The sequence below is a fragment of the Chionomys nivalis genome, chromosome 1, assembly GCF_950005125.1.
Source record: "Chionomys nivalis chromosome 1, mChiNiv1.1, whole genome shotgun sequence".
NCBI classification, from domain to species: domain Eukaryota; kingdom Metazoa; phylum Chordata; class Mammalia; order Rodentia; family Cricetidae; genus Chionomys; species Chionomys nivalis.
Window position 1 is genome coordinate 22,072,462 of NC_080086.1, and position 19,172 is coordinate 22,091,633.

The following is a 19,172-nucleotide window of genomic DNA, read 5'->3' on the forward strand; positions in this document are numbered from 1 at the left end:
GAAGACAGAAATTGAAACTAAAGAGTAAGAATTTCTGTTCTCAGTCCTCGGCTGTTCCCAATAAGCCCACTTATAACTGAATCCCACTTGTCAGGTGGCTTGTTAACTTCACCCATTGGAGTAGAACAGCCACTCAGGAAGCACATGAAACTTTTTGGCTATAGAGAAATGGAATCACAGATAAGAAGGGGAACTGAGACATGGGATGAAGTGTAGGAAGAATCAGCCTCCTCCATCTTAGGCTTAAAGGCCATCTTATAGCAAAGACAAAATAGGTTCATACCTGTGCATGATTAAACCCCGCTTGTCATGGATTGGACTATTCCCACCTGTAAGCCTAGCTACAAATGGTTCTGTACTGTCTGTTCCAGGAATGGCAATCATGTCTTTGTTTCCAAACATTGTTTATAACCACCTTGTAACCCTACCTTTGTTTTACAAGGTTACATGACCACCAATTTTCCACCTTTTGACTCCCTGTTGCTAATGACTACATTGATATGCCCCGTTTTTCAGTCATGTCTCTCTTTCAGGAGCCTGTGTTGGACTCTTGTGTAATTTATGTTCTGCTCCTGTAACCACACCTTTTTCACCTGTCATGTCCACCATTTAGAAACTCCTTACCCTGAGCTTTATAAAAATCCTGCCTCTCTCACCTCCCATGTTGACCTCTCAAACCCCACCTCAGGGGAGGCAATACATGTACACAAATAACTAAGCCTGCTTTAATTGATTAATTTGGTCATGAAGATTTGGGTCAGTGATATTTCTCCCCCAGTATTTGGGTAACATGTACTGTAAATAAGATAATTAAAACTACTAAACACAAAGTAATTTCAATATTAAAAGTATTTACATATTTGAGAAATAGTGAAATAAAATCTGAAATAGAATGGATTGAAACAAAGAGGGCACTAAATGAACTATGAATAAAACACAGAGTAATGTTATTTTAATGAATGATGTGATTGTATTCAGGTTTATGATGTGAGTACAAACCAATATAAACACTTATTTAATTTAATTTAAAATAACCCATAGTCTCCCAAGTACCCTCTATAATAGTTTTATCTCTGATGTTAGCAAAGATTGTGAGTTAATTTTGATAACTTCATAAGTTAAAGATATGAAACTGTAATTGTAGATAACATGCTACAGATCTCTCATGTTCACTTTGACACAGTTTTACACAAGCTGTGAGACTCCTGGACACTGTAAAGCATAGCTGGTGGGTTTGCTACAGATCCACCTCCTACGTATGTAGTCCCTGCCACTGCTGATCCCTCTGTCACTCAGGTAGGCATGTGGTCCTTCTCCTCGGGTGGGAAACCTAAAACAAAAAACAAACAAAGATCTGCAGGGCCGGCCACTGCATTCCCCCATCAATGATATCTCACTCGTGTCCAGGGCTTGTTTATAGCACGAATCACAGAAAGGCAGAGGCCATGAGGAATCACCAGCACTAGTGTTACACCCAGTGACATTTGCATTCTCAGGGTTCCATTTGGTGGCCACACCTTTGTCATTCATCCATGTTGGACACTGTACTGTGTGTACAAATTATTTGACTGGTGCTCTCTGCCTTGTTCACATGAACTTCATTCAACCATGGGTAGCATCGCAAGGGTTGTTTTCAATTCTATCTTAAAGAATTTCTCACATGTATGAAAGGGGGAGAAAATGCACTTAGTAAATTGCTAAAGGTTTTTTAATGATAGACATTCACTGTTCCAGTAAAATGGGTCTGTTCAAAATGGCTATGCTCACATCCAAATGCTGTCCTGGGTGCTCTTTGATGATGAGACTTTAGAGAATGTTCCCAATGCTCCTGGAGTCTCTACTCTTGTGACAGGTGCAGCTGTGCACACAGCTATCTGACAAGTCCTGTACATCAGTTGTGTGTGGCTTCCTGGGGATTCAGAGCCCTTAGTGGCCATTAGCAATTCTGTCTGCATCCCACAAGGGCAGTTATCAGCACGGAGAGATTACCAAGAGCTGACAGCAGACAGTATCTACCCCAGATGCCATCATCAGGCTAAAGATTTGGAGTGAAATATCACTAGGTGACTCTGACAGATGTAAATTTGCTAGGATGTGGAGTTGCTGGGGATTGGCTGTTGCATTAACACACAACCAATGCCAAGGCACACATCCAGCCCAAGGGTTTATTTTTCTCTCATACCAGTACAGTTGGCTTCACATGACTCAGCCTTTTTTCTCTCATAGCCACAACTCACACACATCACAATACATGAACACAGAAGAAGAAAAGAGGTCTGAAAACATACAAGTTGTTATATTCGGTGTTGTCTGTCCACATCCAAGGGTGGTGTGATGACTCTCTGTGCAGGCCGATCCAGTGGTCAGAAGGTCCTTTGTATCTCTTCAGGAAACTCTGTCATAAAACACAGAAAACAAATATATGTGTCTCTCGACATCAGATACCATTGAGTGTCTCCAAACTACAGTCTCCTCTCTGCATGGCAGCAGGTTTGAACTGAGGGTCATTGACTCTGGAGACTAAATAACTCTCAGTTCTCAGTGGCTATATTTTATAGCCATAATCCACAGTAAACTAACAACCACCCTTCCTTCTGTGGCCTAGAAAGTCCCTTGTTAAGCCTGTATTTACAGTTATTAACAGTTGTCACCTTAAGTTTGCAATACCTGCCAGCTCGAACAAAGACTTACATCACCACCGTGTTTCTCAGTCAAATATATTTCTGGCCATGCAAGTTGACTATTAGCATTACAAGAGAAAATTTCATTGGAGTATCTCAGGGTGACAGCCAGATGGGTTACTATCACAAATGGCACATACTAATATGTGCTCCCCATGTCTCTGTATACCTGGGGTGGAATCCTTCTTCATGATGCAGCCCTAAGGTCCCTATCTTAAGGCAGCAAATACTCAGCAGAAGAAGCAACAAACCAATTCTGATCATTTCTTACCAGTTCCTCTTGGTTGTCAAATCGAGCTAGTTGGGCCTTTAGTGCAATGCAGTAGTTCTGGCTGAATGTCTGGTTTCCCAAGTCTTCAGAAAAATAAAAACATTTATTTCCAAATCCAATCCAGTTTCTTGGGCAAGTAGCATAGGTATTTTTGATTGAGACCTGTTTTGTCTTTCCTGCTTTTGTAATGACAAAATAAAGAATACTCCTCACTTCTCTGGATTTAACTATGGATAAATACAAACATATAAACATGGCATGATCAAATAGGTTTTTTTATACCAAAACTTTGATTGAAGATTTTGTTATTATGTACACATACATTAAATCCACATGAATATATGCTAGTGCTCATTAGAGGCTGTCAGAATGGCAATTATCAAGAAATCTCACTGCAAATGTCAGAACTCTGCAGAAATAGGGACACTTATTTATTGCTGGTGGGAGTATAAACTGATACATGCAGTATGGAGGCTCCTTTAAAAAGTTACAAACAGACCTTTTGTGACTCAGCTATGCCACTCTTGGGCATATATGAGAGAACACACATCGTAACACAGATCCATGTATACTGCACATTCATGTATACTGCTGCCCATGTACAATAGTAACAAAAGAACCTTACCAAGAAGCCCATCAAAGATGAACAGATAATGAAAATGTAATGTATGGATAAAATAGAAAGTTATTCAGAAATAAATAAAAATTAAAACTTGTAAAAAAAAGTGGGGGATCTACAAAGGATAATATTAAACAATGTCATACAAGCTCAGAAGAGAGACCCCATGCACTCCCTCATATGCTTGTCCCAGCCTGGGATACACAGTGTGAACAGCCGTGAGTGAGGGCACAGTGTAACACGTAGACAGGAGAATAAGGAAGGATGATGTAAGGTGCTGAGCAAGGGCACATAAGCCATGAATAGAGCTATAAAGATACAGTGAAAGTCTAAAACCATAACCAAAGTTCCATGGCTTCAGAATGGTTTTTCTAACTGGGTGGAAGTTCAGTGAGATTCACAGGGTTTGAGACTTGGCCAGTATTGGAGTGGCTATGCTAATGGAGCAGTGTGATGTGTTCATTTGTGAGTCTATCACAATAGAGTGATTGTGTGTGTGTGTGTGTGTGTGTGTGTGTGTAAGCTCTGAATGTGCAAACTTTCAGAGGGTTGCTTAGAAAAACAGCAAATATTTTTCTTTCGTAACTTTGCCTTTTTCTTCCTTTAACACATAAAAATGACTGCATGGCTCTTTGAAGGGCTACTGAGCCTAGACATAAATGATTTCATAAGAAATATTAAATACTAGACATCACACACTTATTTTTGGTGGAGGTAGATTTGCTGTAGATGTTCCCTGTTCCAATAATAAGTATCACCAGGCTTTAATGACAGGGACAAATGCAAAAGGCACTGAGGGCGACAGCCACTTCTTTTCATCTGAGTGTTTGCAGAGATACATAATAGTATAGGTTACGCTGACTAAGTCTTACTGGCAAATTTTGTCCATGTTTAGACTTGTGTATTATTCACTGACGTGGTTAAAGTTGATTTTATTTTGTTTATCTAGACAGGGTTTCTCTGTAGCTTTGGAATCTGTCGTGGAACTAGCTCTGAGAGGCCAGGCTGGCCTCAAACTCACAGAGATCGGCCTGCCTCTGTCTCCCAATAGCTGGGACTAAAGACGTGCACACCACTACCCTAAGTTGATTTTATACAACAATATCATGGAACATTTACTCCAGCTATGGCAGGAAAGATGTACAAGATTTTATCACATTACTTCGAACTGTCTAAAACTAAAACCTTGGGAATCACATATTTCTGGAACATTCTATTTAGTATTTTCAGACCATGGTAGAAGACATTAATGGAAACCATGAGTCATGGTTGGGATGAGATACCCTGTACCTTCCCCAATCGTATTACTCTTCACTGCCTTCAGTGCCCCTAGCTGCAGCAGCTTCCTTGAGGCTCCTCCTTTGGGTTTCCTTTCCTTGTCGTCTGCATTGAATCGTTCCCCAGGTAGACATATGTCTTCTGCAACTCTGTCTAGAGGTTGCTAAATGACATCTTCCTAGAGATGTTGAGTCTGGCCTCCTGTGCACACCACAGCTTTTTCTGAAAATTCCTACCAAGTTCCCAGAGAACAGGAATTTCCAGTGTGTTTTCTCTTAGCCCTTCCCACAGTGCCTGGCTCACAGTGCTCAGTGAGTGTTGGTGTAGGAGGTCCTTCTGTTTATGTGTTGCTTTCATTGATTGAATAAAGAAACTGCCTTGGCCTTTTGATAGGGCAGAATGTAGGTAGGTGGAGTCGACAGAACTGAATTCTGGGAGAAAGAAAGCAGAAAGAGAGAGCCACCATGGAGCTACCAGGTCAGACATGCTGAATCTTTCACAGTAAGCCATGACCTTGTGGTGATTCAGATTAATGAAAATGAGTTAAAGGAAGATATAAAAGTTAGCCAATAAGAGGCTAGAGATAATGAACCAAGCAGTGATTTAATTAATACAATTTCTGTGTGATTATTTCGGGTATAAGCTAGCCGTGCCAGACAGAGCAAAGGAGTCCCGCGCTCCTTACAACAAAATGTAACTGACAGTGTGGATGTGGACAGAATGCTGCAGGATCTGGAGAATGTCACTCACCTGACAATGACAGAGCAAAAGAAAGTGCAATCACAACTGCAGTGAGGACGGTGATCACTGCATAGCAGCAGTAAAGCCTAGCAGGAGACACGGGGGAGCCGAGTCTGAGACATTTTTCTTGGAGCTTTTTAGCTGTAAAATATAAACATAAGAATGCCAACTTGGAGAATTTCTTAAGAAAAATTAAAGAAACTTAGCACAGACATCCACTTTACAATTGCCTACAAGTATCTGAAAGAGTGCTACAAACCCCTTTCAAAGAAGGCCCTGGTCCATAAAGGATGGCCATGGTGGAAAGAAGACTAGAGATGCCAGAAACACAACTTCCCAGGGGTCTCCTAGTTACTAAAACTGGTGGTGAATCACGAAAGAGCAGAAACCTAAAGGAGTGAGGATCACAGTGAAAGACAACACCAACAATCGGCTGGATTTCTCTCCAGAAAGTACTCTGGTTAGGAGTAACAGAAACATTAGGGAAAACTCAGTATAATTAGACCAATTAACACACCAAGAAAAGAGGAAAAATAGAAATATCAATGCACAGCAAAATTACATGAAAATAGGAATTAGAGCAACTTTCTCAACCCAACAAAAGTTATCATCAATTAAACATAAAACAATAAATACAACTGCAGTCTGTTTCATTCCCAAGGGTGCAGTTATGAATGCTTTCCCAGCATTCAGGAGCAGGAGTAAAATTTCTGCTCTCTACTCCAGGATGATTTCACAGGAGGTCCAGCCAGGGCAAAGAAACAGGGTCATGAGACTAGAGAATGCCTCAGGAGTTAACATCACTTGCTGCTCTTCCAGAGGACACAGGTTCAATTCCCAGCACTCACAAGGTAACTTACAACTGTGTCAACTCCAGTTCCAGGGGACTCATCACACTCTATAGGTACCAGGCCTTCATGTGTTGAACAAACGTGCAGGCAAAAGAGCCATATACATAAAATAAGATGCTTTTTAAAAGATTTTTATTACTTTATAAATAATACCATTCAAAATTTCCACTTCCTCCCATCCTCCCACTCCCACACTCACCCTCCTCCCTACCCCTCCAGTCCTAAGAGGGGGAAGGGTGCCCTTAAAGAAAGAAAGAAGGTTTACACATCTTAGAAACAGATGAAGTGTTTCTCATCACAGATGACATGGTTCTACCATAAAAATTTTAACAAATCTACAAAAGACTACTGGATGTAAAAAATGAGTCTACAAAAATGTATGACACAATGTCAGCATGGTGAATTTAGCTGCATTTTCCTGTCCAAGGGGAATTAATGTCTAAAACAACACCAATTACAATAATGCCAAAACCCATAACATATAAATCTAAAAAAGTTCATAATCAAAAACTACATTTAAAATTATGAATAAATCAAGACAAGGCTAGAGAGTCAGCTCAGTGGTTAAGTTTTTTTTTTTTTTGCAGAGAACTTGGGTTTGATTCCAGAACCCACACAGTGGCTTACAATTATCTAGAATTCCAGTTTCAGAAATCTGACATCCTTTCCTAACTTTGGTGGGCATTAGGAATGCATGTGATGCACAGATATTTATGCAGGTAAAACACCCATATGCATAATTTTTAAAAAATAAAAAAAGGAAAGAAATCAAGGCACATAATTGTTGCGGGATATTTGTGCACACTGGCATTCCAAGACTGCCAATAATGTTTAACATTGAATCAGGGGTGTAGCAGGCAACTAGCAGACCAGAATTAGTAGTTGAAGTCTTGAAGGAGCAAAGATATAAATAGAGAGACATTGGAAGGACCGAGAAAGATTCATGAGCCCATTTGGATAAAAAAAGAAGAGAGAGAGAAATTCACTGTTTGCTTCTCCATTGCTTCTCTGATCAATCAGGTTTTCTGGTAAGTACAAATAACCCAGTAGTGAATAACTCCGCTGATACAATAAGCCAAATCAGGACAAAGTACTAAGCCCAGGTTTATTCTGAACAAAACATAGCTAGGTAGTCCAGGAAAGAAGACAAGCCACATGGAGAATTATATGGGCCAGACCTTAAATATCCTCAGGGGTGGAGCCGCTACTTGGCAGGTTTCCTTTTGGCAGGGTACGGAGAGGGCAGGTCCAGGGAAGATCCCCAACAGTTTTTACTCTATTATCTGACGCCCAAGTTTTATTCAAAACACAACAATATAAGTAAATGCTATATAATAAAATAAATAAAACACTCACTATTGCTCATGTGTCAACAAATCCTGAATAAGTTTATGTACGCAACACAGTTTCACTTCCGGGGGTGGGGTGTGAGAGTGCTTTCAGAAAAAAAAATCATAGCATCAAACTTATGAAAATTAAAAAGAAACTAGAAGAGCCAAAAACGATTCTGAAGAAGGGTCGAATTCAGAGAGATCACACTGCCTAATCTCATGATTTATGAGAACAGGAACAAAGATAGTCTGGTACTAGCAAAAGACACTAGGACAATTCAGCAGGAAAAAAAAAGGCTCCAGAAATGATACCAAACACTCATGGTCAACAGATATTTAACAGAGATGAGTGGCTTTTAGACAGGAAAGAATAGGTCACTCCATCCAGTATGTGCTACTGAAACAACCTGTTGTATGTCTGCTAAAAACAGGATTGTAGACCTGAGCACAAAGCTCAATGTTGTAAAGTCACTGAAATTTTATAAAGTGGGGAAAATGTTTGTGAACTTGTTTTGGGCAAAACCCTCTTAGATTCAAGAGTAAAATCACTGTCTAAATAACAGGATGTTGATTAATTAGAATGTTGATGTGAATTTAACGCCTTTCTTTTAGAAAGGCAAACTTGTGCAGTCACTATGAAGCTGTTTGTCCAGGAAGTGTACAATATGGTGATGTACCCCCATCCTACCCACATACTTCACGCTGAAAAGGAAAGCCTGCATTTAAGGTACAAGAGAAAAGAAAAAGAAACCTTTATGTGAATATTTGTAGCAGTTTTAAGGATCACTGTAAAAAAATGGAACATTTACAATCATTCAATCATTCCCCAAGCTGATGACAAGGTAAACAAACCCTCTAAATACAAGAAACAAGTTGGACACAAGCCTGCACTTGCCTAGTTAATTTTTAACTGATTATATACAATTTATTTAATAAATTAATGTCATTCAAAATACAGTGCCAGAGCATTTGCACATGCCAGCAATGTTTGTCACGAGGCACCTGTGCTCACGTTGCATTGATGGCGCCCCACACCTGCTAGTGGTTCCTGATATTAATGCCAGAGCAATGCTAGTTTGTTCTCCTGCACACTCAGTGCACACAATTCCTGCATGGCTCACCTTCCTACCCCCACCCCTCAAACATACACACATCAGGTTAAAAAAATACCACCTAAGAGATACCTATACACAATCACTGTACAGTAATGCTAGTTATTAAATTAAGATGTAATGACCTGGTTAATTCAGTCTAAACCTTTTTAAGATGGAGAACTACATTGGCAGCAGGTGGTTATATGCATGAGCCAACATTACTGTAAAATAGAAAGTGGAGACATTTACTGATTAAAGTTCCACATAGACCAGCACAATGAGGGACTAGCAATTCATTTTCAAGCTCACTTACAGGTCCACACCTAGTAAGTGGCCAGCTGACTGAACAACCTGTATTCTAGATGGACAAGTACAGTCAGTGGGAAGGGAATGCATGCACCTAGTAGAAGCGTGAGACTGGTCCTGCAGTCACAGCTTCCCTGTGTGATACCATAGACATAGAGAAGATCTTCCTCAACAATATAGCATTTGAAAGACATCTCTAGACTGACATGAACATTAGTGTTAAGTGCAGCTGAATTATGCTAGAAAAAACTATATTCCAGAAATTGAGAAGTATGAGATTATCAATACATATACTAAAATAACCTCAGCACAATTTTGGTATACCACACTAGCAACAGGAAATTCCTTTTAAAAGTGAAGTTCTGGCCGGGTGGTGGTGGCGCACGCCTTTAATCCCAGCACTTGGGAGGCAGAGGCAGGCGGATCTCTGCGAGTTCGAGACCAGCCTGGTCTACAAGAGCTAGTTCCAGGACAGGCTCCAAAACCACAGAGAAACCCTGTCTCAAAAAACCAAAAAAAAAAAAAAAAAAAAAGTGAAGTTCTGGACTGTACATACACAGGGCTAACACGTTAGATAATTCAGACTCTTATGCTCACATGATACACATCAAAGTCTCTCAATTATCAAATAACCCATTTCATATTACAGAAGCATATCTTTCTGTATAACAGATACATATTATACTGATGCAAATAGTAAGTAGGCCATAAAATTAAAATGTATCAGAGATAGATTTTTATGTACTCATACTTAGTCCTTTTATATCCTCCGGTTTAGCAAAGGATATCACTAATCTCGCATGTGCACCCCCTCAACTCCCCTATACAGGGGGAAGTGCAACCATTTCTCCGTCCAGTTCAAACTCCTCAGTTCCATCTGGTGAACAAAAAGTAAGCTGGTGGCTTCCATGGAGATTTTTTAAGACAGGATGGATATTTCCCCGCAGTGCATCGAAAATCTCTCCCTAGGTCTCACAGTACACGTTCAGATATGTGCTGCCAGAGACCACCAATCAAGTCCCAAATCAAACTGGAGGTGACATATTTAGTTCATTCATTTAAATGGGTTTCTCACATAAACACACAAAGAGAATTTGAAATCACAACAGCTCTAACACAGGAATCAGAGTACCTTTTAGCAGGGATGTTGGCCGCCATCTCCCTTTCGTTTTTATTCACATCCTAAGTTTCCAGTTACTGAAGACCCATCTACAGTGCCAGAGGGGAGTCTTATGCCAGAACTGGTAGCAATATGCAACCCTCCAATGGAGAAAATTTTATCGCCAAAAGCTTCATCTGAAGCAAAAGATCTGCTAGTCTGCCCCACGGCCATCTCTACTCACAAGTCAGATTTCAGAAAGTAACAGTACCTGAGGTTCATTGTCATCACATAAATGCAGTCATGAACCACAAGGGCTGCTCTCCACTGCCACGCACACGGGAAGGGGCTCCCCACTGTCCACTCATTCTTCTCAGTGTCGTATCTTTCTACAGTCCTCCGATTAAGTTCTCCACCAACACTGTCTCCTCCAATTGCATAGATATAGTCTTCACAGCAAAGCAAGGGTGGCTTCGTGAGGAAGAGCATTGGTGTCTTTGGAAACCAGGCATTTTGTTGTGCATCAAACAAGTAAAAGCAACACAGTTCTGAAGGCAGTCTGCAGTTTGCTTGTCTCACTGTAATTTGTTTTTGTGTTTTTCAAGGGTACCTGGCCCCCTGCTATGTAAATATCATTATCACGGGTTACAATTGCCCCAACCTTAGGCAAATCAGCTGGCAGGGTGCATAACTTGGAAACCTTTTCTGCCGAGGGCTATAACAGACAGAAGAGTAAAGACTACAAGGGTTTCTGATGATGCTGAGAATGTCCATCAGGATGTCATGGGGCAGTTGTCACTGCTAAGAATGTCTATCAGGAGGTTGTGGGGAAGCTGTATGAAGGCTTCTGGTGGACACAGCAGTGAACTCTTGCTCCACCGTTCTTTCAGCACTCTGCTTTAGCTCTTCACAGTCAAGAGATCAGCTAAACTCATCAACCGAATACAGTTCTCTGTATTCATTTTTTAATTAAGTATTCTCGACAACGCTATAATACATCCTCTACCTGTAGGAAGCAAGCTGTTTGCTAGAGCTGCTCTACAGTGCTGTCGTTTTCTGCCAAGTTCCCCGTGTGTACCTTAGTTGCCACACCCACATTCCTCAGGCAGACGTGCCTTTGCCTGCTTTCACTTAGTCTACTCATGAACATGGCCCTGAAAGAGAATCCACGTGTCACAAGAACCATTTTATGACGAGGGAACTCAGTGCCCTCAACAATTAACAGTATGTCACTAAACAACTGCTGTTGGTAAAACAGGTTCAACTGTTCCAACAAGGACGCAGCATACTTGGTATTGATCTGCCTTTCCTCTTGAGTGGATATGACTGTGTTCCACTAATATCTCCCAGAACAGATTAGAAAAGTCCGTCATAATGGAAGGTCAAAGGAATACTTCAGAAATAAAGGAGGGAGTCCATTTGCTGCTATGTGTAGCACTCAGCCAGAACTGACACAATCCTGGAGAATCTTGTTAGAGGCTTACAGTCTTTGCTAGGTCATCCTGCGCTAGAGTTTTCAACAGAGTCTCCAGACATCCTGCTCAAATCTGAAACTGTGCAGCTCATGAATAAAAGGGAAAAATACAAGAGGTAGATTTTGTTGCAACATCTTACGTTCAGCAGGCTTTCTGCAGAACATGTCACTCCACCAGGCTGCATTGCAGGGATGCACGCACAGCAGGGGGCCTGGATCTGGGGAAACCCAAGGCACTAGTTCCCTTCCATGTACCTGAGTTGGGCCATCTTGGCCTACCGCCTGTGCCCACCATGCCCTAATCCACTTCTGCAGCCTTTCTGGCAGCTCCCAGGTGCCCAGGGCTGCACCCACCTTCATCTGGCCCACCACGCCCTGTACACTTGCCTAGTTCTTACACCACTTTACCAGCGCAAATGTCCCCAAGGCTTCTGACTCAGAACTTCCTGTTCCTATACTAAGCTTAAGCAAGCTTAAAGGCAGTGGGCCACAGAAAAGTCTCCTTCCAGCTCACTTTGAAAAGAAACCCCAACTGCCACAACTTGCTTCCTCTTCTCACCTTTCGACACGTTTCCTGCCAGCTTTTCACAACTTCTTTGTATAATGTTTGACTGTGTTGTGCTTGCATGCTTCTAAATTTATAGGTTTCCTTGCGATTTCTAGTTTTGCATCATGTTTTAAAAAGAAAAATCTTTCCAAATCCAAGAAAATAATAATATAAACTCCTGTCTGATTTTAGCTAGATCTGCCTGATGAGCAGTGTTAGGCTTTCCATGCCTGACTAATTTCTCTCAACCTGTCACCCAGGTCCACCCATGATAGCACCAAAGGCATCGCCCCATCGTCTCTTATTGCTGCATTATATTTGGGAGGATGGACCACAATTTTTCCCATTTATTCACTGATAGATGCAGGTTGGTTCCATGTGCTAGTTATTGTGAACAGTGTGATAATACACAATCAAGTACAAATATCTCTTGGGGAGGTAGAGAGGAAGTAGACAATATTTAAAATAAAGTGGTGTCAGATCTGGTGTTAAAAGGCTCAGTAGGATGAGTACAGTTCACAATAACACGGTGTTTCTAAAAATAGCTGGGGTGATTCCTAATATATTCATCATAATGAAACAATGAACGTGTTAATTTTAATGTGTCAATCAAAACACAGATCCTACTCTGACCATGGGCTGTTCAGTCTTTCACCAGTGGGGGGCCCCATTGGCAGGAGAAAGAGCTTGCCAGGCCTTTGTTTTAAGCAGCCCTAGGCTTGGTCTCAGGTCTGGAAGGTAATGAAAAAGCCGCCATCTTGGAAGGTCACCATCTTTATTGCTTAGTCATGGGCTCTCTTAAGGCCTTCATGGTATTTATCTGGCCCCTAATCCCTCAGAAGTACTTGGTTTAGCTGAGAAACAGTAGTATTGTTTATGAGCTTTCTCTTTTGGTATTAGTCAGAGGAGGTGAAAGTGTCAGAGAGGCTGCAGTGAGTTCGAGAGAGCTGAGTCCCCAACTTTCACCTAAGTCAATTGCTTTATGGACTTCTGCCCATTGCCATGAAAACTTGGCTGCAGTTTTCAGTCCATAGAAAAGTCCGAAGAAGGAAGGAAATCTTTACTTTTGTAATTTCTCCCAGAATAGTAGGTGTTTGGGCTACTTTGAGGAATAAGTGACTTGGTGGTACCTGAGGGCCTAGCCACAACTCAAAGCTGGGGACAGCAAAGCAGACGGAGACCTGCTGCTCTATCATAAGGACGGGGGGGTTCTTCAGTCTTTTTGAGAATCCTGGGTAAGAGCTGGGGGCACTTTAGGTGTACACTAGATGGCACGGGCTAGGGCTCAGGGATTCAAGGGAGGCCTGGTTAGAAGGCTTTCTTCTTCAGTTTGTCCCCCACCTCCCAGAACAGTTGTTCTACCACGTCAGGGGCCTGACCACCTAGAGGAACTTAGCCTGATCTCCTGAGGCTGCCATTAGACCATTGATCTAACAATAATTGTGAACTCCATTTTTCAAGAAATATTCTACAAAAATATGAAAGTAGGGATATAGCCATGTCTCAGCAATGAAGAGCATTTGCTGCCCTTTTAGAGAAAGGACTCGGTTCATTTCCAGCACCCACACAGTGGCTCACAATTGCCTAAGTCCAGGTCCAGGGGATTCAACACCGTCTTCTGATATCTATGGGCACCAGGCATGCATGTGGTGCACAGACAAGCAGGCAAAACACATATACATGTAAAATAAATTTTAAAAGTTTTAAATTAAAGGGAAAGAGATTCAAAGAATGAAATGGAAACTTTCCAAAATGAGAGGATACGGTATTAAAACAGCAATCTCCAATGTCCTTTCCCCATCATTTACCATAACCTGAAACTGAAGATGGATTTGGAGGTGGGATCAGTCTCCCATCCCCGACCTACTGAAAATCCTGGGATGCAGCACTAGGTAAAGGACAGAGATTGTTCCCTGGTGCCACAGAATCCTTTAAGACCTGTGTCCTAAGGAAAGGGGAGAATTTCTGACAGCCTGGAGGTTAGGGATGAAAAAGCACGCAAGGTGCGGGGGGGGGGGGGGGGGGTCTACTGTGGGAGCCCAGAAAAGGAGGAGGGGAGGTGTGACCAGGGGCACTTTAGGGGAACTGGATGGCAGTGACATGCCTGAGCATGCCCAGGTTACTCCAACCAGTCCTCTAGGAATCCGGACACCTACTTTGCTATACAAAATCAGAAAGGCTGTTCAGCAAAGCCCCCCCCCCACCCCAAGGGGATGGGAAACTGACAACTGGTCTCCAGAATGCCTGCTTCTGCAGTGCTTCCTCCTGCTTCCTGTGACTTTGTTCCGTGTATCTGGCCTTGGCGTCATTAAATTCCACTCCTCACTGATCAGTTTACTTGATGATCTTTATGAGATCACTGATGATTTGATTTTATGAACACAAGGATTATTAGTTAAATCAATGATTTAATTGGACCTTCTTGGTTAGGACAATAAAGATGGTTAGGGAAATGGTTTCGGTTATTTGGCCAAGTGTTCCAATAAGAGATACAAAAAAATCAAAAAGAGACTAAAAGTCAGCTTCCCCTTTGTTAGAGGTGAGATTTGCCAAGGATGGAAACTAAGAAGGAAGTTTAATGCACTATCGACCCATGAATTCTGCCCCTGGAAAAACAGGCTGATTATCAAGAAAATTTTGTCCCTGCACCCTAGGTAGGCCAGAGTTCCTTGGTCATATAGCTTATAGAATTAATCACAGGCCCCCGGAGCCACCTTGAAGAAACAAACTTGTGAAACGAAATTACAGGACGCTATTGTATGTAGGGAAAACTGATGGTTAGCTGAGCACTCCTTTAAAGTTTCTCTAGAGTCGTTGCGGTGCACTGTGTGGAGGCAGGAATGGACTAAAGTGCCCATGGTCCACAATCCTAGGGACACACTGCTCTGCCCACGAAGCCCACTGCCACCTTAACCAGGCCTGCCGCCCATTCTGCCCAGGATGTGTCTGTCTCAGGTAAGTCTTTCCCGGAAGGAGCCCCGCCCCAGGTGCACGCCCTGTGCCTGAGGCTTGTGCCCAGAGTGCCTGCACGTAGCCCCTCGGATCTTACCTTCTACCAAACGCTGCTCTTCGTCGTCCCCGTTGATGGTCGCGGACAGGTTCTCACCTATCTCCTCCTGTAGCTCTTCGTCGTCCCCGTTGATGGTCGCGGGCAGGTTCTCACCTATCACCTCCTGCAGCTCGTCGTCGTTGCTGTTGGACAGGCCGCCGGAGTCCTCAGACATGAAGACCGCAGTGCCTGGCTCCCCACTCCGTCACTCACGAGGCTCTCGGGATCAACTCTCACTCTCTGGCACCACCTCTGATCTGTTGTATCCTTGGGAACAAGGGCGGTCCCGGGGCGGAGACTCCCATTAGGACTCCAGCTTCTGGTCAGGCCACGCCGCCCCGCCCCAACCTCAACCTGAACCCAAAGCAAGGATCAAAATTTCTCTACCCCCAACAACAAGCAGGCAAGCAATATGCAAATCGCTCCCGGGGAGCGGTTGTGTAAGTGAATTCCAGGGGCTGAGGTGTAGAATCCACTTGAATAACCACCTTGACTGTTAAGTGAGTTTTTTGTCAGGAGCCTTGGGATCCTTTCAAGCGCCCTGTCATTTGTCATCTTCACAGTTCAGCTTTCTCGGCCTAAGAAGATCGCTTTTTAGTAAAATGGGAAGGGAAAAAATGTAAATATGTAAACCTAGATAAGAGTCCATGCAGACAAGTTCCTCACCTGACCACCTCAGTTCAGGTCCTGCCGAGCTCTCCAGAAGGAAGTCTCCTGAGCACACCCCGGTGATAGGACTTGGACTCAGGAAGAGCGGCATGTGGGCCAGCCCCTGCACGACTAAAATGATTTCAACAAGCAAAACTGGATGACAATATTCCAGTGCCAACAAAGTTGTAGGGTCTGGCTGTAGTATTTGTTTCAAGCATTATGAGTGGCACGTTTACTTTCTCTCCTTCTCTCTTCCTCTTTCTTTCTCTCTTTTGTTTTGTTTTTCCAGACAGGTTTTCTCTGTTTAACAGCCCTGGCTGTCCTGGAACACACTCCATAGATGAGGCTGGTCTCGAATTCACAGAAGTCCATCTACCTCTGACCCCTAATTGCTGAGATTAAAGGATTGCACTACCACCTCTTGGCCTAAATCTTTTTATAATCTTTTAATCTTTTCTTACTCGTGTTATGCCCAAATACGCAAAGTTCCCCAAAAACCAAAATGAAGACCAAGTTCCTTATGTAAAAGCAAAGAGCCTTTATTTTTTGCCAATTGGAAATTTGTTTTCACTGCATGTCCAACGTATGGGAATAAGCAGAGAGCCCCGAGCTCAGTTAGAGTTGGGTTTTGTAGTAGTGAAGGTGGGGGAGAGGGGTTTCTGAGGTTCAGGACCCCTGATTGGCTGACATTTGTCGAGGGCTGTCCTGGTGAGTGTAGGTAATCCTATCTACAGGGATTAGAAAGTTAGGCATTTCCTTTGGATCATCTGTTCTTGGATTGTGCTCTGGTAATCTCAGTTTGTGGTCCTTCGGTCCTTCCTGCAACCAGGTATTGCTTCAGGGCAAACTACTGAGACTCAGGCCTCTATTAAATTTACCGATGGCTGAGTCTTATTCTGGCAGGTGATAATGGTTGGAAGTTAAGAGCTTCTTTTGGGGGATCTGTTCATATTTAGCTTATCATGGCTGGCTCCTACAACTCAAAGGAGAAAAGTGAAAGTAGCGTGAAAAATGTGCAGTCCAGGCTGACCTCAGTTCACACACTCCTGCCTCTGCCTCTAGCAGCATATCCTACCGGCCTGTGCCACCACAAAGCACGATTTTTGGAGTTGAAGCTTCTTGATGACATCAGCTGCTCACTGTACTTGAAGAGGTTGAGCAAGGTGCTGGGCGCCCCCTCGCGCTCCTTTTGGGAAACGCGCTCCATAAGGCCTGCCAGCTGTGCCCCACAGCCCACACTTGTATCCCTGTGCTCTCTTGCTCTTCCTCTGCTCTGGGCCCCACATTCACAGCGGGAGAACAGTGCTCAGACGAAGGTGGCCTGCACACGGAGGTCGCCTTCCTCGGGGGTGAATCACAGGTCTCAAAACTCAATCCTCGAGAAACTGCTGGGGTCACAACACTGGGATGCTTGTCACTGATTTCTGAGAGCAGGACTCTAGGAGAGGCCAGCTCAGGTTGGGAAGAGATTTGAACATGGACACTAGTGCGTGAATGCTCACGATCCTTACCCAGTGGAGGGACAACCGCGGAACCAAGGATAAGGTTGACACAGCTCCAGTGTCTTCCAACAGCTACGCCTCATCTCGGAAAACTGCCGTCACCTCAGAGCAAGCCATGTGCGGATTAACTCTTTGGCGGAGGCTGAGCTCATGTTCAAATCCCCCTCACAGGCTGCATCCATCGCCTGAGAAGGAGCATCCCCTGCTCAGTCTCTGAAAGACACAGGATTTCTGAACACAACAGAGGCCATATAAGACTATCCCTTGTGCCCATGAATTCAGGTCATGTGACTCCTGCAGTCAACTGTAGGAATGTCTCACTGTTGGGTGTTTTAAGAACTAGGGTGTAATTTCCTTGACTTTCTTTACCAAAGCAGACAGCGGTGCAGGTCCTACCATCTTCCTGTGGATTGTGGAGTGAAATAGAGGCAAAGCAGAGCCTCCAAGCAACCTCAGTGGGCACAGTGTGTGATTCCTATATTGGTGGGGAAGCCTTGTTAACCAATTTATCTTTAAGAGGTGGGACCAAGTTAGGGTGTGGCTTTCTGGGACCCAAAAACAAATATACGAAAAAAAAAAAAAAAAAAAAAAAAAACAGGATATATCCCAGGTGCTCTCACTCTCTCTCTGAGATTTCCTTGGGGTACATCTTAGCTTAGACTTCTCCTTCCTGTTTCCTGAGTTTTCCCCTTATAATAAATAAAAATATAGTTGTTTTATATTTTAGGCTAGCCTGGTTATTTGTTAAACTGAACTAACCTCTATACTATACATTTGAAAGAAAGTCTCCAATATCCCCCTCCTCCCTCTCTGTCTCTTCCTCCCTCTTTTCCTCCCTCCTCCCACCTCTTTGTCTCTGTCTCTCTCTGTCTCTGTTTCTGTCTCTCTGTCTCTCTGTCTCTCTCTCTGTCTCTCTGTTTCTCTCTATATCTATCTATCTATCTATCTATCTATCTATCTATCTATCTATCTATCTATCTATCTCCACACCGTGGATAAGTGTGTGTGTGTGTGTTTTTGTGTGAAAACATGCATGCTGTCTGTATCAACCTCAGAACCTCACCAACAGGATGTTTTTTGTTTATTTATCTTGGACATTCTGATTTATATACAATGAAATCTCAATGTAGTTTTCATTTGCATTGCTCTAATAACTAAGGATATTGACCATTTCTTTATGTGTTTCTCAGCCATTTGTGTCCATCTTTTGAAAAATCTTTTGTGAGATGTATACAACACTTTTTAATTTGGGTTATGTATTTTTTGATGTCGTCTTTATTTAGTCCAACACATATTTTAAAATTGGCAATATATCAGATGTGTAATTGGTAAAAATATTTCCGTTTCTGCAGGCTGCCATATTGTCTGAATGGCAGTGTCCACTACTGTGCAGAAGTTTCTCAGTTTCATGGGGCCCCATTTATTTATTATTGATTTAGTGGCTGTTCAAACAGTATCCTGTTCAGAAAGTCTCTTCCTGTGCCAATGAGCTCAAGGCTATTCAACACTTTCTCTCCTGCCAGGTTCACTGTGTCCAGTTTATATAGCAGTCTTTGATCCAGTTGGAACTGAGTTTAGTGCAGAGTGGTAAGAATGAATGAGACTGCATTTCCTGACAGGCAGCCATTCAGTTTGATCAGCACTATTTGTTGAAGATGCTGTCTTTTTTTCTCATGCC

The 19,172-nt window shown here is 42.7% G+C and overlaps 1 protein-coding gene and 1 pseudogene across 2 annotated transcripts; both read right to left on the reverse strand.

Annotated features, from left to right (window-relative positions):
* Positions 1-956: 956 nt before the first annotated feature.
* Positions 957-15,572, reverse strand: LOC130872231 (C-type lectin domain family 2 member F-like). Of its 2 annotated transcripts, none has more exons than XM_057766115.1 (5): positions 15,342-15,572; positions 5,600-5,731; positions 2,953-3,128; positions 2,289-2,395; positions 957-1,330 (listed from the first exon to the last, which is right to left on the reverse strand). In XM_057766115.1, the coding sequence occupies exons 1-5, from the start codon at positions 15,514-15,516 to the stop codon at positions 1,186-1,188; spliced, it is 735 nt and encodes a 244-aa protein (XP_057622098.1). In that variant the 5' UTR covers positions 15,517-15,572; the 3' UTR covers positions 957-1,185. The 2 variants fall into 2 exon arrangements, with proteins under 2 accessions (XP_057622098.1, XP_057622091.1); XM_057766108.1 differs by having other exon boundaries at positions 2,953-3,131.
* LOC130876163 (kelch repeat and BTB domain-containing protein 2-like) lies at positions 9,994-12,373 on the reverse strand (annotated as a pseudogene).
* Positions 15,573-19,172: the final 3,600 nt, after the last annotated feature.

Excerpts from the sequence above, each read along its gene's own strand:
- LOC130872231 (XM_057766108.1), bottom strand. The coding sequence starts at position 15,516 with ATGTCTGAGGACTCCGGCGGCCTGTCCAACAGCAACGACGACGAGCTG. Across the intron at positions 5,732-15,341 it reads AGAGCAGCGTTTGGTAGAAG|CTAAAAAGCTCCAAGAAAAA; the intron begins GTAAGATCCGAG and ends TATATTTTACAG. Across the intron at positions 2,396-2,952 it reads TTGACAACCAAGAGGAACTG|AGTTTCCTGAAGAGATACAA; the intron begins GTAAGAAATGAT and ends GTTTTATGACAG.